Source organism: Melanerpes formicivorus, unplaced genomic scaffold (assembly GCF_026170545.1).
Source record: "Melanerpes formicivorus ecotype bairdi unplaced genomic scaffold, bMelFor1.0.p_v2 SCAF_88, whole genome shotgun sequence".
In the NCBI taxonomy this organism is placed as follows: Eukaryota; Metazoa; Chordata; class Aves; order Piciformes; family Picidae; genus Melanerpes; species Melanerpes formicivorus.
In genome coordinates, this window is record NW_027142440.1 from 97,338 (window position 1) to 110,473 (window position 13,136).

The window sequence follows — 13,136 nt, forward strand, 5'->3', positions numbered from 1 at the left end:
CTTCCTGCTGCACATCTGCCTGCTGGCTGGCTGGGGCAGACCTTTCCTCTGCAGCCTGCAGCAAGCCCCCAGAGCAGCATCAGGCCAGAGCTGAGCTGAGCCTGGGCCCCCAGCTGCCCCTTCCCTGCCAGGCTCAGAGCTTTCTCCAGCACTCCACAGCCCAGCACCTGCTGAGCCAAGAGCTCCCAGAGCAGCTCAGCTCCCAGCTTGCCCAGTGCAGCCCAGCAAGGTACCTGAGCTGCCTGCTGGGTCCCACTCACCAGGCCAAGCCCTCCTCTCACCTCCTCCAAGGCCAGCTGCGAGGGAGCAGGACACCCAGCTGCCAGCTGCTGCTCTCCAGCTCTCTCCCCACCAGTCAGGTCCAGGCACACCTTGGGCACAGCCTCCTCCAACCTGCAGGAGTCACAGCAGCAGCCCCTGAGCCAGGGAAGAGCCTCTGGGGAAGCCATCCCTGGGCCTACCAAGGTGTGGGATGGAGCCCAAGGAAGCTTTGGCCTTTGTCCCCCAGCTGTGGGGGCTGGGGGCTGCCAGGCTCCTCACTCCAGCTGGGCAGTGGAGAGGCTGTGGCACAGCAGCAGAGCAGCTCAGCTGCGTCCTGGCAGCCACTTGGGCTGCAGCCAGCAGCCAAACTCTGCAAGCTCCTGGCCATGGGGGACCCCAAGGTGCCAGCCCAGGCTCCATCCCTCCTGCCCAGCAGCCTCACCTGGGCAGCTGCAGCAGGCTGGAGCTGAGGGCAGGCAGCAGCACTGGCGCCTGGCTCTGTGCCCCGCGGGCAGCATCCTCACAGGCACGGAGCTTGGCCTGCAGCTCTGCCACCTGTGAGCAAGGGGCAGCCCTGGCTCAGAGCATGCCCTGAGCCCCAGCAGCTCAGCAGGCTGGGTGCCAGGCAAAGCAGAGCCGCAGAGAGAGCCCAGCCCTGCCCCCAGCAGCTCACCTCCGCTCTCAGCTGCGCACACAGCACAACGTACGGACAGACGTGGGAGTCCGGGCTCGGCAGGTTGCTCTTGAGCTGCAGGGAGGGAGGAGCGGAGCTGAGAGCAGCACCGGGACAGCTCCTTCCCCTCTGCTGAGGCGGCAGCGGGGCAGCTCCTCAGCCTGCCCTGGGCTGTGGGGCCCGGGCGGCTGCAGCCGACTCTGAGAGGGGCTCCAGAGGCAGCCCGGCTGCAGCAGGGAGGCGGCAGGGAGGCAGCAGCCCGCCCCAGGCTCCTTCCCGGGCAGCCCCAGCAGCTGCCGGCCGCGGGGCGAGGTGCTCACCGAGACCTGCATCTCCTTGGCCCTGCTGGCACACCTGAGGGTGTTGAGGGTGTCCTGGCAGCAGAGCGGCGAGGGGCTGAGGGGCTGAGGGCAGCCAGCATCAGGGTGCGGCCGATGGAGCCCTTCAGCAGCCGCCTCAGCTTGCTGTCCCGCTACGGGACGTGGCTCTGCTTGCCCTGCCCGGCACAGCGAGGCTCCGCTCAGGGGCTGGCCCTCGGCTCCCAGCCCTGGCCACGCTCAGCCCACGGCAGCTCTGCCCTGGGGACGGCGCTCAGGGCCCCTCGGCGGCAGCCTTCCCTCGGCCCCAGCCAGCGCCTGGCTGACGCTGAGCAGGGCCAGCAGCGAGCGGTTGATGCTGGCTCCCTCCCGCAGCCGCTCGCCCCTGCTCTTGGCCACCGCGGCTCGCTCCGAGCCGGCCAGGTCGCCCAAGCTCATCTCGGCCACCGGCAGAGCCCCAGCGAGGCCCCCGGCGCGGTCCTGCTGCTTCACCTGTACCTGGCAGGGCACAGGCAGGGCAGGCTGCAGCTCCGCAGGGCGCTCGGGCTCGCCGCTCGCAGCCGCGGCAGCAGCCCTGGCACGCCGGCCCTGGCACAGCATCGCCGCCTGCCCCCCTCCGGGCAGCGGTGCCAAGCACCACCCCTCACCTGCAGCACGGCGTGGGAGCGGGAGGAGGAGGCGTTGGCATCGGTGGGATGCTGCGTGCGGTTCCTGCTGCCCCCGAGCAGCATCTGCAGGAGCTGCTCTGCCGAGCTGGGCTGGCGGGGAGCAGGCAGAGGGCAGGGATCGGCGCAGCCCCGGCACGGGCACCGAGCGCCCACAGGCACACAGGCTGAGGCCTCCTGCGGCTCTGCAGGGCTCCTCTGGCCTCGGGCTCAGCGCTGCTGCCAGCCAGCACCCAGCCAGCTGGCACTCCCGGGTCCCCACAGCCCCTGCCCCGGGTCCCCACAGCCCTCCCCTCCCCCCTCCAGGTCCCCCAGTGCCCGCTGGCACCCCTGGGGCGGGCACAGCGCTGCCCACACCTTGTGCCTGCTTCCACCCCCACCTGCTGGATGGAGAGGCCCTGAACCACAGCTCCTCTCTCAGGATCCTCCCGGATGGGCAGAGGGCCCTTGGGCTCCAGCAGGTCACAGATCTGCTCGTTGTAGACCTGCAGCAGGCAGCTCCAGCTCAGGCTGAGGCTTGGGGCCCCAAAGGGCAGCAGGCAGAGCAGCTCTGGACCCCAGGGCCTGCTGCCCACCCTGGGTGGCCTGGTGCCAGCAGGAGCAGCTGAAGGTGCCTTAAAGGCAGAGGACAGCTCAGGAGGCTTCACCAGTGAGGCACTGAGCCATTGCTCCTCCAAAGCCCTTGCAGCCCTGTGCCCTGTGCCCTGTGGCCCCCAGCTCCAGAGGGGGCAGACCAGCAGCACCAGCTCAGCAGACTGGGTAGGGGCAGCCTGCTTCCAGTCTGGGGCTGTCCTGGCCACTGGGCACAGCTGGCAGCACAGGGGTAGCCCTGGCACTACAAACCCAGACCTTGGAGATGGTGGCCTGGCAGCAGGAGGGGCACAGCTGGGCACAGCCTACCTCCAGGTAGGAGACCAGGACCTGGTAGCTCTTCTGCTCCTTCCTAGCCTCCAGCCTCCTGTACAGCTCCTCCATGGTGAGGTAGATGATGCCAGGGCTCTTCTCTGAGCCCAGCATGGGGTAGGTTTTCCCTGCTCCTGTTGCTCCGTAGGCAAACACTGGGAGGAGAAAGGGAGGAGCCCTGAGAGCAGCCTTCCTCAACAGCAGCCCTGGGGGGATGCTCCCAGCTCTGCCTCAGCTGGAAATGCCCCTGGGGACACAGCCCCAAACCCAGCTCCTGCTATGGGGCACTGCTGCCTCCCACTCACATCCTGTCCAGCAGGACCCCCAGGGCCCTCTGCACCAGGCTGCTCCCCAGCCTGCACAGGGCTCCCAGCTGATGCCAGCCCACAGGCAGGACTCCACACTCATCTGGGCTTGTCTCTGCTCTCTTCTTGCTGGCCTGGGCCCTGCCTGCCCCCACAGCCCTCAGATGACATCTCCAGGTCAGCACTGGCCCTGTCAGGTTGCTCTGGGAGGGGATTGTGACAGATGCAGGTGGGGCTCACAGAATAAGCTCTCTTCACCTCTTCTGGCATTTTGAGGCCCTGGAACTGTCTTGCTAGAGGTCTACACATGTCACCCAGGGGAAAATGTGCCTTCCTCTGCTTATGCAGCAGAGCAGCTGCTTTGACACCATTCTGTCACTAGGCCAATCTATAGCTGGATCTCGGGTTTAAGCCCCACTGCACCTAAAAGAAGGAGTTTGCTCAGATGTGGCTGTTACAGTGTGCTCCAAACCCTCCTTCCCCCATCTCCACCAGTGGAGGCCTGAATGGGGAAAGACAAAGGCAGGAAATTGCCTTCCCCTGGGACAGGTCAAGGCTGCTGGAGGGGGAAGTGCGCTTGGGGTTGGCACTATGATTAGCAGGGTGCTTGGCACCCAGTGTGCCTTGGCCTGGGACACATTGTCTCTGAACAGCTTAAGCAGGGTGAGCAGCAAGCTGTGGGGGCTCTCTTGCTCTTGCCTTCCTCTTGCTCACTCCCATGTTCTGCTTTCCTCTTGGCCTCGCTGCCTTGGCGGCAGCATTGCAGACACCAGCCCTGGGTCCTGGCTTCTCCCTGGCCCTGCCTGCCCTGGGGCCCTGCTCCCTGGCTGCCTGCCGGCAAGCTGCGGCTGCCTCGCACCCTTCCGACAGGGCTGCCGCAGGAGTTTGGCCTCGTGGCAGCCGTGCCTGAGGACACTTTGGTTCTGGCAGGGCCTTTCCCTTTGGGCTGTGCCACACCATCCGCAAATCAGATTACAAAGCGGCAGCTCTGGAGCCTGCTGCCGGCCAGAGACCTAGGGAGCATCTCCCAGTTCCTGCTCCATCCCCGGGAGCACAACCTGCGCTCTCCTTGGCTCTCCCTCAGCTCCTGCCTGGCCTCTGGTTTGATCAGTGGGGTGAAGCTGTTTCGTGGTTTAGCCTTTGCCATTTTCTGGATGCTCTACACTGCACTCAAGCTGCCCAGGAGCATCCTGGGGGAATTTGCAAGCAAACAGAACCTGTCCACAATCTGATAAGTGTAATACCTAATCTTGGGGGGGAGGGGGGGAATAAAGAGAAGTCTCTTGTTGTAACTCCTGCCTGGTTAGCTTAACCCAAATCAAATCAGTGCCTTAAAAGCCAGCAGGCAGAAGCAAACTTCTGGGAGTGGTTCCTGCTTTTGTTTAGGCACATGCAAGTCATTTGTCTGCAACAAAAAGCCCAACTCCTCTGCAGAGCAGGGAACAGCAGAGTGCAAACAAAACCCCACTGCTGAGTCAGAAATGAATTCAACTGCAGATCTAGGCAGAGGGACACAGCCTGGCAAGGGCAGAGGGTGCTGTGGATTGGGCTTCCTTAACAGACCCATGGTGGCATTTTTATCACCCAGAAGCTGGATTTCCCTGCTGCTTTTCCAGCTGCTGGCTTGAATGGACTTCAGGAGGTGTTCAGGAACACACCTGGATTCTCCTCCTAGCTTTGATACTGCCCTGGAGAACAGCTTGTGCTTACTTTGAAGCAGAGCTGTAGCTGGGAATGCAAGTCTGGAAGGATCTTTGACAGCCAAAGGCTTGTTCCCCTCCAGTCAGATGTAAACTCTGAGCATCAAATGTGACAATGATCTTTGCTCCTTCTTCCCTGTGGTTGAAATTCCCCCCCAACATTACCTTTGCCAGCCCAGCCCAGCTGGAAGCAAAGGAAAGCTGTATGTATAGGCAAAGGGAAATCTGCAATGGGGTGCAAGGAATATGCACAAACTCTCCAGGAGTTACAGTGTTGAGATATATTCACAACTGCAAACCAGCACAAGAACCCCACTGGTCAAGGAGCAGGGGAAGCTACTAGCTGGGGTCTGCAGCAGCCCTCCTCAGCCAGGGAGGGATCCCCTGGGCCCCCGGGAACGGAGGGGAAGAGAGGAGGAGGGGAGGAGGGGAGGAGAGGAGCTGCTGCGAGGCCACCTTCAGATCCCTCCTGGTGCCACTGCCCTCAGCACCTGCCAGGGCCAGGGGCTGGAGCAGGGCAGGGCCAGGCCCCCCCCGGCTGTGCCGCGCTGCCAGCACACAATGGGCATCGCCGAGCCCGACGGCCACGCCCTGACAAGTCCCGCCCCCCCTTGGCACTGCAGCCAATCAGCAGCGCCGCTCCGCCTCAGCCTGTTGCCTGGACACCGAGCGCGAGGGACACGAGGAGGAGGAGGAGGAGGAGGACGAGGAGGAGGAGGACGAGGAGAAGGAGGAGGAAGAGGAGGAGAAGGAAGGAGCTCAGTGGCCTGGGACGGCTGAGTCGAGGCCAGCGAGCGTGGCGCCATGGTGCACAGCATGCGGAGGCTGAAGGAGCTGGAGGAGGGGCTGGCGCCGGCAGCCAAGAGGCGCCGGCTGGGGCTGGGTGAGGAAGGGGCTCCGGGCTGGCCGCCGGCTGCCTCGCCCAAGGAGCTGTGGCAGCAGGAGGCAGAGTCTGAGCGTGCCGGTCGTGGCAAGGGGGATCAGCCCTGGGGGAAGCAGCTGGAGCCCTGGGTCGAGGCTGGCAGCCACGGCGGCAGCCCCAAGGAGGAGCTGACCAGCAAGCAGGGTAGGTAGAGAGGGCCGAGGGGGCTGCTGGTGCTCCTGAGCCCTGTGGCTCAGCGCCCCTCTCCCTGCAGGCGGTGAGCAAGCCCCAGCAGCAGGAGGGGACGGGGTCCCCGTGCCCCAGCAGCTGCCCTTCCCCGTGGGGCGCCTGTCCCTGCGGTGGGAGCGGCTCTGCGGGGTCGGCGCTGGGCTGCACAACCTGGGGCGCAGCTGCTTCCTCAACGCCACGCTGCAGTGCCTGAGCCACACGGCGCCGCTCGCCAACTACCTGCTCTCCGAGGAGCACGGCCGCAGCTGTGAGTGGGGAGCCTGGGCCGGGCGGCTGGCGGTGCCAGGCTGGCAGTGCCAGGGTGCCCGTGGGGAGCGGGAGCTGCCTGCCTGTCCTGCGCTCGGCACCTCTGCAGGTGGCCCTGGCAGGGGCTGCGAGTGTTGGGCTGTGCCCTCTCTGTCCCTGCTGCCCCTGTCTCCACCAGAGGCTGTTCCTGTCTTCTCCTGGCCCTAGCGGTGCTCCCCAGCTCTGCAGCCTGGCACCGGTGAGGTGCTGCCTCTGCTGGCTGCAGCCAGGGCAGGGCAGGAGGCTGCCTGCGGGCAGCAGCTGCTGTGGGAGGCTCGGAGCTGGGAGCAGGGGGAGCTCTCAGGGCTCACAGCCCTGTCTGTAGGGCTCTGCTGGGACCTGCCCCTCAGGGCCAACCTGTGCCCTCCCTCCGGAGAATGCCTGTGGCTGTTTTCCATCCCCATGGACGCTCTCTCCTCGGGGGGGGAGGGGGGGGGAGGGGGAGGGCTGTTGCAGTGGTACTGTGAGTGGGATGGCATCAGCCAGGGTGAGGTCTGCTGGCCCCTGTGTACCCAGGATGCCCAAGAGCTGTGCTGCAGCACAGAGCTCCTAGGGACCACTGAGCGTGGCTGAGCTCTGTTGGAAGAGAGATCCCTGCAGCCCCTCTCCTGCCTCCATCTCTCCTGGCTTTGTCCTTGATGTCCTGTCCTCTGCTCTGCTGCTCCAGGTCGCCAAGAAGGCTTCTGCATGCTGTGCCTGATGCAGGACCACGTGGGGCAGGTGTTTGCCAGCAGTGGGCAGGCCATAAAGCCGGTGTCCTTCATCCGGAACCTCAAGAGTAAGGGAGGCTGCCCTGCCCTGCCCTGCCCTGCCCTGCCCTGCCTTGCCCTGCCCTACCCTGCCCTGCCCTGCCTTGCCCTGCCCTGCCCTGCCCTGCCCTGCCCTGCCCTGCCCTGCCCTGCCTTGCCCTGCCCTGCCCTGCATTGCCCTGCCTTGCCCTGCCCTGCCCTGCCCTGCCCTGCCCTGCCTTGTCCTGCCCTGCCCTGCCCTGCCCTGCCCTGCCCTGCCTTGCCCTGCCCTGCCCTGCCCTGCCTTGCTCTGCCCTGCATTGCTCTTCCCTGCCCTGCCCTGCCCTGCCCTGCATTGCTCTGCCCTGCATTGCTCTGCCCTGCATTGCTCTTCCCTGCCCTGCCCTGCCCTGCCCTGCCCTGCCCTGCCCTGCCCTGCATTGCCCTGCCCTGCATTGCCCTGCCCTGCATTGCTCTTCCCTGCCCTGCCCTGCCCTGCCCTGCCCTGCCCTGCCCTGCCCTGCCTTGCCCTGCCCTGCCCTGCCCTGCATTGCCCTGCCTTGCCCTGCACTGCCTTGCCCTGCCCTGCCCTGCCCTGCATTGCCCTGCCTTGCCCTGCCCTGCCCTGCCCTGCCTTGCCCTGCCCTTGCCCTGCCCTGCCCTGCCCTGCCCTGCCCTGCCTTGCCCTGCCCTGCCCTGCCCTGCAGGGGAGCAGGGACTGATGCTGGAGCAGAAGCTATGGGCTGGGAGCAGCTCTTGGCAGACAGCTCTCCTGAGGTGACTCAGGGAGCCTGCCAGGGGCTGGGGGCTCCGTGGGCTGCGGGGGGCTCCTCCCGTGGCCGTGAGTCTGACAGCAGGTTTGGGCTGCGGGGGAGCAGGGAGGGAGGGAGGAGCTGCATCTGTTGCAGCAGATGCTGAGGCTGGCTGCTGCCCCTCCTGCAGACATTGCCCAGCACCTCTGCTTGCGGCAGCAGCAGGATGCCCACGAGTTCCTGCGCTACAGCATCGACGCCATGCAGCAGGCCTGCAGGAACGGCTGTGCCCAGTATGTGTGGCCCTCCTGCCCTGTGCCCTCACCAGTGCCCCGTGCCCGTGGGAGGGCTGGCCCTGTGCCCCAGGCTGAACTGCCAGAGGGAGGCACTGAGTGCAGGGGCCGCACTGGATGGCCCAGCTCTCTGCCCCTCTGTGCCACAGTCCCCCTTCTCCCGGCTCCTCTGCCCCAGCCTAGCTGTGGCCCTCTCCCCCGCTCCTGAGGCTGCTGTGGGTCTGGATCCTGTGCCAGCTGCCCAGGGACCCGGGGTGCAGCTGGCTCAGGTGCAGCTCTGTGGCTGTGGGTGAGCAGCTTTCCTCTGGGCCCTGCGCTGCCTCAGTCTGCAGCGCACAGCTCTGAGCCGCGGCCGGCAGCTTCTGCTCCTTCTGGAGGAAGGTGCCCCTGGGAGCCTGGTGCCAGCCCTGGAGCTGTGGCCCTGGGAGAGCAGCCTGGCAGAGGCTGCGGCTTCCCTCTGCCTCTGGAGCTCTGCAGCCTGTGTGCTGGGCAGAGCGCAGCGGGGGGAGCTGTGCTGAGGACACGGGGGGGGGCCCTCGGGCGTGGGGGAGGGGCGGTGTGAGCCCTGCTGCTCCTGTGCCTAGGTTGGATGGCCAGAGCCAGGCCCCGACGCTGGTTCAGCAGATCTTCGGCGGCTCCCTGCGGTCCCGTGGTGAGTGTTGGCTGCCAGCTCCTGGGCCTGGGCCTCTCAGGGCTGCCCGGCAGGAGGAATCATTTGGGAGCACTGCTGAGTGTGTGCAGAAGATGCCCAGCTGCAGCTGCTGGGGTGGGTGCAGGGCCATGGCAGGCTGCGCTCAGTGCTCTTTCTCTGGCAGTGACGTGCTTGGAGTGCAAGAGCACCTCGGACAGCTACGAGCCTTGCCTGGACCTGGCGCTGGAGATCGGGGTAGGGCGGCAGGGTGGGGGCTGGGGAGGAGCTCTGCTCTCCTGGGGCTGTTCCCGCAGCTGCAGCATCGCTGCCCTCAGGGCTCCTGAGCCTGCCGGTGCCAAGGCACAGCCCAGGCAAGAGGGAAGCCGCTGCCTTGTTGAGCTGCCTGCTGTGTCTGGCAGGGCAGTGCCCGGTGCCTGGGCGTGAGGCTGCGTGGTGCTGGGGCCCCTGCAGCTGCCCCTCGTGGTGCTGGGCACTGCCAGCTGGTGGGGCTGAGGGGTTTGCTGCAGCCTGTGGCCCTGTGCCCACGCTGGGTGTGCTCTCTGGGGGCCGTGGCGTGGACAGCCACTGGTGGCCTGAGCTCTGCTCTGTCCTTGCAGGAGGCCAGGAGCGTGGTGCAGGCGCTGGGGCAGTTTGTGCAGGCAGAGCTGCTGTGCGGGGAGAACGCCTACAAGTGTGGCAGGTGAGGCTGGGGGCTGCGGGCGGCCGGGGGGCGCTGTGCTGGGGGCAAGCAGCTGTGCCCCCTGCTGGCTGCGGGAGGGCTTCACTGCCTGCTCCGCGGCTCAGCCCTGAGGGCCGTGGCCGTGGAAGCCTGCCGCGAAGGCTGCCTCCTGTGGTGAGGAGGAGCTGGGCCGGCAGCCGTGGCCGTGAGCAGGGGCCCTGGAGCAGCGGCTGCTGTCAGCAGGGTCAGTGCCAAGGGCTTTGCTGCCCGGCCAGGGCTGGCAGGCAGCTGGCTGGCGCAGCAGCTTGAAGAGCTGGAGCTCTGCCTGTGCAGGTGCCAGCAGGAGGTGTCGGCCAGCAAACGCTTCAGCATCCACCGAGCCCCCAACGTCCTCACGGTGGCACTGAAGCGCTTTGCCCCCTACGCCGCAGGGAAGATCACCAAGGTGAGCGCTTGGCAGCCCAGGGCTGAGGCTCTCTCCTGGCCCCAGGTGCTGCTGCCCAGAGCAGGCCGGGAGGTGCTGCTGTGGCCAGCGGGAGCTGTGCCGCGCTCCTGCAGCCCTTCCCCCGCTGTGCGCTGCAGGCGGAGTTCGGCTCCTCCTGCCGCCTTCCTCAGCACCCCCTCTGCACCAGGAGGCTGAGTGCCCTTCTCTGGAGAGGTGGCCCTGCTGGGAGAGCTGTGCTGCTCTTGCCCCAGCACAAAAGCCAAGCCCTGTGCCGGCTGCTGAGCGCTCCTGTCTCTGCAGGAGGTGCGGTACCCCATGCTGCTGAACCTCCGCCCCTACATGTCTGTGCGGCGCAGGGACCCCGTCCTGTACAGCCTCTATGCGGTGCTGCTGCACTCTGGGCACAGCTGCCACGCAGGGCACTACTACTGCTACGTGAAGGTGAGCCCAGGAGCTGTGGTGCCACCCCCTCAGGGCTGGGGGGTGCTGGGGGGTCCCTGTAGGCCCAGCAAGGAGGGTGCTCAGCAGATGTGCGTGGTGGGGAGCACTGGCTGCGGGGTACAGGCTGTGCTGTGCCACAGGAGGGGGGAAGGTTCAGCTCTGGCAGAGCCCCCTGGCCTGCCCTGGGCCTCCTCTGCCTCGTGGGGAGAGGAGCTGTGCCCACGGGCGCTGCTCCTGCTGCTCCTGCTGCCAGGAAGGTGCCTGGGCACAGCCCAGCCCTGCTCTCTCTTCTGCTGCTGCAGGCCAGCGATGGGCAGTGGTATCGAGCGGACGACGAGCGGGTCGGCTCCGCAGCCCCCCAAGAGGTCCTGCAGCAGCAGCAGGCCTACCTGCTGTTCTACCAGAGGTGAGTGTCTGCTGCCTGCTGGCCCCTCTGCCCCCTGCTCCCAGCACTTGGCACAGGGCTGGCACAGGGCTGGCTGTGGGCAGGAGCTTGGCCCGGGTACCCCAATGCCCTGTGCATGCCCTGGCTGGGAGGAGGGTGGCAGGGAGGGGCCCAGCCCCTTGTCACGGTTTCACTCTCCCTCAAGAGCACCTCATGCCCTCAGAGCTTTGGCTCCTCTTTCTCCTCTGCATCTCTGAGAGAGGCTCAGCCCCTGGCAGCTCATGCCAGCCCTTCTCTGCCTTCCCCAGGATCCCCAGCCTCAGGAAGAGCTGGCAGGGGCCCATTGCCAAGGCTGCCTCCAGCCTGCCCGGCCGCACTGGCAGCGTCCCAGAGGAGGTCAGGAAAGCTGCGGGCAGGGGGCTCCTGTCTTCAGCAGGGGTGGGCCAGGGGAGCCCTGGAGGCTGCTCTTGGCCAGTGCTCCTGGGTGCTGGGAGCTGCTGCCCCTCTCTCTGCTCTGCCAGGGCAGGGGGGCTGCAGCCTGGCAGGGAGGCAGGCGCAGGGCAGGAGGGTTTGCAGGAGGCATCCTGCAGAGCCAAGGCCTGTGTGGGGCTGGGGAGGGCTGGGGAGGGCAGGGTCTCCGTGTCCTTGGCTCCTGGACTTGTCACTGAACTGCTCTCCCTGTCTAGAGAGCAGAGCTGCTGCCAGGGAAGCAGCTGCCTGGGCTGGAGGAGGTGGGAGGCCCTGTAGCCCACAGCGCCTTTGGGATGGGGTCGGAGCTGCTGAGCGGAACCAGCCTGCCAGAGCTGCCTGCTGAGTGCCCAGCAGCCAGGAGAGAGCTGTCAGCTGTGTGCCAGGATTATTGGGCACAGCTGCAGGGCCTGACACGCAGCAGCAAGTCCTACATCAGCAAGCTGACCGTCCTGGCCCAGCAGAAGGTGGCCTTTGCCAGCAGCATTGCCGCCCTGGTGGAGGCACAAGCGGCCAAGGTTTGGAAGTTCCCCTGCCTGCTGCTCCTAGCTGTGCTGCTGGGGGGAGCAGCTGGAGCCAGCGGGCTGGGGGGGGCTGGAGGGCGAGGAGGGCCTGGGGAGATGTCCTGCTGTGAGGCAGGAGAGGGGCAGAGCAGGGCAGCAGGGGGCCGAGGGCTGCTTTCCAGCCTGCCCAGAAGCCTGGGGGTTAAAAGCTGTCTGCAAGCCTGTCCCAGGGGCTGGTTTGGCCTGCACGAGCAAACCTCAGTGTTCCAACCCTGCTGAAGTGCTGGCTCTGAGGTGTCTGAGCCTGGCAATCCCTGGGTTTGCAATGCTTCAGAGGTGCTTTGGTTGTCTCAACTCCTCCCTCTCTTCTCATGATTCCAGGCTCCTCCAGCACAGAAGCTCCCTGCTCTCTACCTGCTGGACTCCATCATCAAGAACGTGGGAGGAGCATACCTGCAGGCTTTTGCCCCAAACCTGGTGGAAACCTTTCTCTCTGTCTTTGAGAAGGTCTCTGCACCTCAGAAGAGTTCTGTAGGCCAAAGCTGTGGCTGGGCAGTGAGCCCTGTGCCCAGGGGTGGCTTTGCTTGGGTGGTGAAGCACACCAAGTGCTTGGCTTTTCTGCATCTCTGTCCTGGCTCTGCACTGAGGGCCATGGTCCCTGCTGGTGGTTTGAAGCAATCAAGTGGGCCCTGAGCCTCCAAGGAGCTTGGATCTGTGTCTCCCAGATGGGTCTGAGGGTGCAGCTGAGCTGAAGCAGAACTGGCTGAATTGGAAGTGCTAGCCCTGCTCTGGCATCTGGTGGGGCAAAGTCCTGCAGGGGCTGGAGAGCTGAGCACAAGCCCCTGGGCTCATTGCTTGCCTCAGAGGCTGTTGCCTGATTCCCTTGGCATGGGAGCGTGAGCTGCACTGCTGAGAGCTGCTGCACACCAGGCCAGTGTGTTGAGATGCCAAGTGCTGAGAGCAACAGGACAGCCATGCAGCCTTCCTTCTGGCAGCAAAGCTGCAGGCTGTGTGTGGCAGGAGCTGAGGGAGCCCTGGGGTGGTTTTGTTGCTGCAGGGGGACACAGAGACTCGCAAGAGTTTATTCCTCTTGCGCTCGACGTGGGACAGGGTTTTCCCCCTGGAGAAGCTGCATGCCCTGGATGTCAGAGTCAAGTCCTTAGATCCTGCTTGGCCAGTGACACCTCTGCCTGCAGCTGGGAGTGCTGCTGGCAGCCCTGTGAGCCCTCAGCCTGCAGCTCCCTCGGTCAGTGTGTGTGCCTGCTGTACGGACAGAGGGTCCCAGAGCAGCCATCCTTGTCTGTAGGCTGCTGGGTGAGAGTGCAGTGCCTCAGGAGTGCAGGGCCTGGGCTGTGGAGGCAGGGCAGAGGCACTCCTGAATGCAGAGCACTGGGGGGGCTTGCTTTGCCTATGTCAAACCTGTGCTCTGGAGGGTGGCCATGGAGGAACTGCTGTTAGGCGACGTCCCCCTGTCACAGCAGCAAATTGGAGTGGGGGCAAAGGTTTCAAATGAGTTTGGTTCCATTGTGCCTGAAGAGTGCAGCTCCTAACAGCTGCAGAGAGTGAGCTCCAGTGCTGGAGGGTGGCAGCA

At 65.7% G+C, this 13,136-nt stretch overlaps 1 protein-coding gene across 1 annotated transcript; it reads left to right on the forward strand.

Moving 5' to 3' along the window:
- The first annotated feature begins 5,628 nt into the window (after positions 1-5,628).
- Positions 5,629-12,851, forward strand: LOC137454955 (ubiquitin carboxyl-terminal hydrolase 36-like). Its single transcript, XM_068165408.1, has 14 exons — positions 5,629-5,890; positions 5,961-6,182; positions 6,888-6,998; positions 7,891-7,993; positions 8,578-8,645; positions 8,809-8,879; positions 9,242-9,324; positions 9,637-9,748; positions 10,049-10,189; positions 10,492-10,595; positions 10,883-10,970; positions 11,261-11,560; positions 11,927-12,052; positions 12,603-12,851. Exons 1-14 carry the CDS (start codon positions 5,629-5,631, stop codon positions 12,849-12,851), a joined length of 2,040 nt encoding a protein of 679 aa, XP_068021509.1.
- The last annotated feature ends 285 nt before the right edge of the window (positions 12,852-13,136 follow it).

Coding starts and splice junctions, on each gene's coding strand:
- LOC137454955 (XM_068165408.1), top strand. CDS start 5,629: ATGGTGCACAGCATGCGGAGGCTGAAGGAGCTGGAGGAGGGGCTGGCG. Junction 6,999..7,890: donor CTTCATCCGGAACCTCAAGA/GTAAGGGAGGCT, acceptor CCCCTCCTGCAG/ACATTGCCCAGCACCTCTGC. Junction 12,053..12,602: donor TTCTCTCTGTCTTTGAGAAG/GTCTCTGCACCT, acceptor TTGTTGCTGCAG/GGGGACACAGAGACTCGCAA.